The sequence below is a fragment of the Peromyscus maniculatus genome, chromosome 17 (genome assembly GCF_049852395.1).
Source record: "Peromyscus maniculatus bairdii isolate BWxNUB_F1_BW_parent chromosome 17, HU_Pman_BW_mat_3.1, whole genome shotgun sequence".
In the NCBI taxonomy this organism is placed as follows: Eukaryota; Metazoa; Chordata; class Mammalia; order Rodentia; family Cricetidae; genus Peromyscus; species Peromyscus maniculatus.
The window spans coordinates 2487994-2493993 of NC_134868.1; the positions used below are offsets into that span (position 1 = coordinate 2487994).

The 6000-nt window shown below is 73.7% G+C and overlaps 1 protein-coding gene across 1 annotated transcript; it reads right to left on the reverse strand.

Moving 5' to 3' along the window:
• Positions 1-1557: 1557 nt before the first annotated feature.
• On the reverse strand, positions 1558-5650 carry Arrdc2 (arrestin domain containing 2). The gene is made up of 8 exons (XM_076553126.1): positions 5230-5650; positions 4805-4871; positions 4510-4657; positions 3842-3944; positions 3503-3759; positions 3193-3355; positions 2723-2874; positions 1558-2189 (listed from the first exon to the last, which is right to left on the reverse strand). Exons 1-8 carry the CDS (start codon positions 5501-5503, stop codon positions 2136-2138), a joined length of 1218 nt encoding a protein of 405 aa, XP_076409241.1. The 5' UTR covers positions 5504-5650; the 3' UTR covers positions 1558-2135.
• Positions 5651-6000: the final 350 nt, after the last annotated feature.

The window sequence follows — 6000 nt, forward strand, 5'->3', positions numbered from 1 at the left end:
GACCGTGGTCACGCGGAGCCCGGAGGTGGGCGGGGCTGGCGGGGCAGACCCCGGCAGGGGGATTGCTCTCTTGGGCCCTTCCCCGCTGTCTTCCCCGCCCCCGTGGCTGGCACCGCGCCCCGGCCGGGCACCGCTTCCTCCGCAGCTGTTGGGGACTTTCCGAACATCACAACCGGGGCGGAGGGGTCAGGGCCGGGGCGCGGTGGGCAGAGTGCCGGCCTGGCACCCGGGGGGCACACACCGTGCAGCCCGCGCTGACAGGTGGAGGCAGGGCGATCAGAGTTCGAGGCCAGCCTGGGCTACACGAGACCGTCTCAAAGGCGAACAAAAATAAAAACAAGCGGGGGTCTGGAGGCGTCAGAGCTGCGCGGGAGCGAAGGTCCGGGGTCGGGGCTCTGCGCGCTCGGGAACAGCGGGCGGGCGGAGGCGGGGACAGGGTGTCCTGTAACCAGAGCCCGGCAGCCCCCTCCCCGGCACCCCGGCTTCCTGCTGGACAGACTGTGCCCGGGGAGGGCGAGGGCAGCGGCGAGGGCGGCCGAGCCGGGCGCAGATTCCTGAACGGCCGCCCGGCCGGGCCGGCTGCCAGCGCGGAGCAGGTGTCTGCGCCCTGCGTGCCTGTCACCCGGGGCGCGCAGGGAAGGGGCCGGGGGCTCACACCGCGCCCTGGCCAGGCGGATCCGGGGCCCCGATCCTGCGCCCGCGGGGTGAGGCCCGGCGGTGGGAAGGCGGCTGTGGTCCCCGCCCGCCCCTCTCGCCTCCCCCGAAAACCCCTGTGTGGGGATCGGGTCGCAGCGCCGGCTCGGGTGTCGCCCTGGAACTGCCCCGTGCTCTGCCCGGACAGCGCAGGGCTCAGCTGGCAGCGGGTCCCGACCCCGCGACGGACCCTCCTGGGCTGCAGACCGCGGCCCTGGGGCGGCTGCGGGACCCCGGGCCCAGGAGACCCCCCTGCTCCCCAGTGCTGGGGCTAAATAATAATGGAGTCGATGTTATTATTGCTACAGCCTCATTAGGTAGTCCCCTGCCTCAGCTTGCTAAGTGCTGAAGCTGGTGTTAACTGTTCACATCCTGCGCGGGGCGATCACGTGCAGACCACACGTGGAAAGTCACACTCTGGGGACCTCAGAATCGCAGACACCGATCTCAGGGGCGCAGTCGGGTCCCCGGCACCCACGCGGGCTCCACCCACGCGGGCTCCACCCACCCGGGCCCCACCCACCCGGGCTCTCACCCACCCGGGCCCCACCCACCCGGGCTCTCACCCACCCGGGCCCCACCCACCCGGGCTCCACCCACCCGGGCTCTCACCCACCCGGGCTCTCACCCACCCGGGCTCTGTCACCCACCCGGGCCCCACCCACCCGGGCTCTGTCACCCACGCGGGCTCGCACCCCCCCACCCCCACCCCCGGCTCGCAGCCCCCGGTTCCAGGCCCTGAGGCCCCTTCCCGCCTCTGAGCACTGACGCAGGAAAACCACAAGTGCACCGATCTGGTGACCGGAGCAGCCGCGGCCCAGGTGAGGTCCGGGCGGGTCCGAGCCGCACAGTGAGACGCGGTCCCCACGTCCAGAGTCGCCTTTAATGTACAGAGTGGCGGGGTCACCGCGGGGACGGCGGGTCCTGGCGGCGGTGACCGGGCGGCCCACGGCCCGGGTCCCTGAGCAGAGCCTCTCCGGGCGGGTCACGCGCAGCTCTGGACTCACCCGGTCACCAGGCCTCAGAAGCCGGAACCCCGGACCCTCACTGCCCACACGTCTGTCCCTGGGCCTCTGTCCTGCTCAGTGTGGCCGTGATTAAGCCCTGCACACCTGGGCTCCCCACCCTAACATGGGGGCGGTGGGCTCTGAGCTCCAACCCTTTCCTGTCTTGTCTGCTTGCGGAGCGAGCTCCTGTTCATACGCCAAAGCCCCAGCTGGGACACCCGCTGGCAGCCTTCTGCCTCCCCTGGTTCTGGTTCCACGGGACGAAGCGTTTACCCCACTGTCTCTCCTGACCACAGGCCTCTAGGGACGTCTGGCTGGTCGGATGCAGAGAACTGGAGGCCCGGGGCGCGGCCAGTCACAGAAGTCGCCTGCCGCTCCTCAGCCCGGGCTGCAGAGGCGGAGAATCTCGAACCTGGTACCGAGGTCGCTCACACTTCAGCAGGTCATGCAGCGCGGCCTCACGGCCTCTGAGAGTGGGTGGGGGTCCTCCTGACGGACGGACGGGGTTCCCAGTCAGCCAGGCCGCCCAGCGGCGGCCCAACCCCGGGCTGGTCGGGGAACCAGGGGAACCGCCATCAGGGGTCAGGGGTCAGGGGGAAACCGCCATCAGGGGTCACCAGGGGAACCGCCGTCAGGGGTCAGGGGTCACCGCCGTCAGGGGTCACCAGGGGAACCGCCGTCAGGGGTCAGGGGAGCCGCCGTCAGGGGTCACGGGAACCGCTGTCAGGGGTCAGGGGAGCCGCCGTCAGGGGTCACGGGAACCGCAGTCAGGGGTCACCAGGGGAGCCGCCGTCAGGGGTCAGGGGAGCCGCCGTCAGGGGTCACCAGGGGAACCGCAGTCAGGGGTCACCAGGACGGTGTGAGGCCCCGACATGAGCGTAGGAGTTCGTTTTCTATCTGGGACAAGCCCTGCCACGTAGCCCAGGCTGGCCTGGATCTTGTGACCCTCCTGCCTCAGCCTCCCCAGGACCCCAGGCCGGCCGTCCACCCCGCTGGCTCACCCGCAGGCGCAGGCAGCGTACCTCAGAGTACAGCGGAGGCGGCCGGTAGCGGAACTCCTGCAGACAGGCCAGGTAGGGCCCTGCCAGGGCCGCCGCGGGGTCGCCGGGGCCGGGGCCGGGGGCGGCGGGGGGCGGCGGGGTCCCCCTCACCACCGCAGAGTACTCGGGAGGCGCTGGGGGGAGGACGGGACGGTGACACGGTTACAACCGGACCTTCCCGGGACAGCGCCACTGTTGCCCTGGCCGACCTGCAACTTGTAGCAATCCTCCTGCCTCCGCGGGGACTTGGGCCCACTCTGGTTCTGACTATTGCTCCCTTCTGTTTTTGGGGACAGATCTCACGCAGAGCGGCGCACGGTGGCGCGGCTGCTGCCCGTCCCCACGCCCTGCCCCGGAAGGTGGCCTCGGCGTGCTGGGATCAGACCCCGCTGGCACAGGGACCCCGGGGCGCGCCTCTGCCCACCCGCGTCCCTGGCGGCGGCCGAGCTCACCCTCTGGCCACTCCATCGTGGGGCACAGGCCCCAGGGTCGCGGGAAGCTGGCGCGGCTGCCCACGCTGGCCGAGCGGCCGCCCAGCGGGTGCAGGGGGACGGTGCCGATCACCAGCGGCAGCTCCAGCAGCAGCTTGGACGAGCCCGGGATGTCCACGCAGACCTGGGGGAGCAGCGGCGATGCGGACTGCCCGCCGGGCCCCGCACCCCGGCCCCCCGGCCCCCGGCCCGGCCCCCCCCGGCCCCCGGCCCCGCACCCCGGCCCCCGCCCCGGCCCCAACGGGAGGGCGCAGGGCGCTGGGGGCGGTACCTTGAGCGAGTAGTCCACGCTGAGCACGCGGCACTGCAGGATGGACGGGCCCACCGGGGGGATGCGCAGCTCGCGACCCGGCCACAGCGCGCGGTGGCCCGGGCCCACGGGCGCCCCGTCCACAGTGGCCACCACGGCGCGTTTCTGCTTGCGTGCACCCCGGGCCATGAAGGTCTGCGTCTGCACCAGGGCGGCGCGGGGCTGCACGGCTCGGGTGGAGCCGTTGTCGATCTCCGCGAAGATGGGGATGGCCTCGCCTGCAGCACGGGGCGGCTTGCCTCAGTTTCCCCGCCGCTAGCCTCCCGCTCCAGCAGCAGCCCCCCCCCCCCGCCCCGTTACCTGGGGTGTAGCCCTTGCGGTCGATCTTGGCTGACAGGGACACCAGGCCACGGGTGCAGTACCAGGACCGGGCCACCTTCTCCCGGGCCCCAGCCTGGGGCTCCTGGGGGGACACTGAGGGTCACTTGGGCACCCGGACACTTGGAGCTTCTATGGCTGGGGCAGGGGATTGGCGCCCGTCCCGGGTTGAATAAAAGATTAAAAACAAGAGCAGGCGTGGTGGCGGCGCACGCGCGGTCCCTGCGGAGGCCGGGGACAGGGGGACAGGGGGGCCGCGGAAAACTGAGGAGGAACCAAAGCAAACCGCACACCAGCACAGCACAACCCTGCAAGCCCGCGGCGCCCTCTTCGCTAATCGGGGCATCTGAGGCCGAGGGAGGGCAGGGGCGCCCCGGCAGGGGGATGCCCTCAGCGTGCGCCCCGCTACGGCAGGGGGATGCCCTCAGCGTGCGCCCCGCTACGGCAGGGGGATGCCCTCAGCGTGCGCCCCGCTACGGCAGGGGGATGCCCTCAGCGTGCGCCCCGCTACGGCAGGTTCCGGGCACCACTGACCCCCAGCTCCGAAGACATCAGAGGCCGGGCGGGACCGCCCCCCGCCCCACGGTCCCCGGCCCCCGGCCCCCGACCCCCCCCCCGGCCCCGCACCCCCGCACCCGGGGCCGCCCTACCAGCAGGGCGGGCGTGTTGATGTCCACGGGCTCGATGACGGTGAACACCTTCCGGGCGCGGCGCGCGGGCGCCCAGGGCCGGTGCAGGGTGGCTTTGATGGAGTAGCGGACGCTGCCGTGCTTGCCCTCGAAGGAGGTCACCAGGGAGCTGGGGTGCGAGAGCGGGGCTCAGGGCAGAGGGCGGGGGCGCGCAGCGGGGTCCCGGGGAGTCGGGCCGGGCGCGCAGTGGGGGTCCCGGGGAGTCCGGCCGGGCGCAGAAAGGCCGGGGGCGACCGCGGGCGACCGCGGGGCTTACATGGGCAGCTGGAAGCTGAAGGGAAACTCGTGGCGTCCGGCGGGCAGCGTGGCGACGTCCCCGGGGTCTAGGGGGTCAAGAGGCTGGCTCAGCGGCCACGGCCGGGCTCCCCGCGGCCCGGCTCCCGCCCCCCGGCCCGGCTCCCCGCTCCCCGCCCCCCGGCTCCCCGCGGCCCCGATCCCCGCGGCCCGGCTCCCGCCCCCCGCGGCCGGGCTCCCGCCCCCCCCAGCCCGGCTCCGGCTCCGGCTCCACGCGGCCCGGCTCCCCACGGCTCCGATCCCCGCGGCCCCGATCCCCGCGGCCCCGATCCCCGCGGCCCGGCTCCCCGCGGCCCGGCTCCCCGCGGCCCGGCCGGGCTCCCCGCGGCCCCGATCCCCGCGTCCCGGCTCCCCGCGGCCCCGATCCCCACACCCCGCAGCCCGTACCTGGCGCGAGCAGCGTGGCGCGGTGGTTCACGACTTCCACGCGCTCGCTGTAACTCTGCGTGTACGCCGTGCTGGAGCCCGCGCTGCGCGACTCCGTCCAGTGCGCGCGCGCGCGGCCCCGAGCGCGCAGCCTGAGCGCGCCCACGCGCGCCGCGCCCGCCAGCTCCAGCAGCACCCGGCCCGCCACGGCCTGGCCCCCGTGGAACACAGGCTCGCTGCCCGCGCGCGCCCCGTCCAGCTGCACCACGAAGGCCTTCACCTTGTCGAACAGCATCGCGCCGGCGGGCGCAAACCGCACAGCAGGCCGACGCGGGGCTCGAACCCGCGACGCGGAACACCGAGCGTCCGGGGGAGCGGCGGGCTCGACCCACGCGCGCGAGGACGCCGGCCCGCAGGACCCGGGGACCGCTCAGGGCCCGCGGCGGCCGCGCTCTTATGTGGCGGGGCGGGGGCGGGGCCTGAGCCAGAGGCCGCGCCTACCGGAAGAGGCGCCGTCAAAAACGCCAGCAGGGGCGGGTCCCGAGAGAGGAAGCCGCGCCCCCTCGGGCAGACTGGGCCAATAGCGCGGCGAAGGAATGGCCTGAGGAGAAAGCCGCGCCTCCCGGAACAGACTCCACCAATAGCGCGGCGAGGAGGCGGGGCCTGGAAAGCCTGGCTTCGCTGAACTGGGCCAAGGGCTCCTCGTGGGCGGTGGCCTGAGGAAGCCGCGGCCTCCTGAGGGGATTCCTCCAATAGCGTGTGAGGGGCGTGGTCTGGGAACCCCGCCTCTCC

What these genes read in the sequence shown, in the direction of transcription:
- Arrdc2 (XM_076553126.1), bottom strand. Translation starts at nt 5,503, where the DNA reads ATGCTGTTCGACAAGGTGAAGGCCTTCGTGGTGCAGCTGGACGGGGCG. An exon ending in GCGTGGACTACTCGCTCAAG is followed by an intron (nt 3,356 to 3,502) that starts GTACCGCCCCCA and finishes CTGCTCCCCCAG; the next exon opens with GTCTGCGTGGACATCCCGGG. An exon ending in CACGATGGAGTGGCCAGAGG is followed by an intron (nt 2,875 to 3,192) that starts GTGAGCTCGGCC and finishes TCCTCCCCCCAG; the next exon opens with CGCCTCCCGAGTACTCTGCG.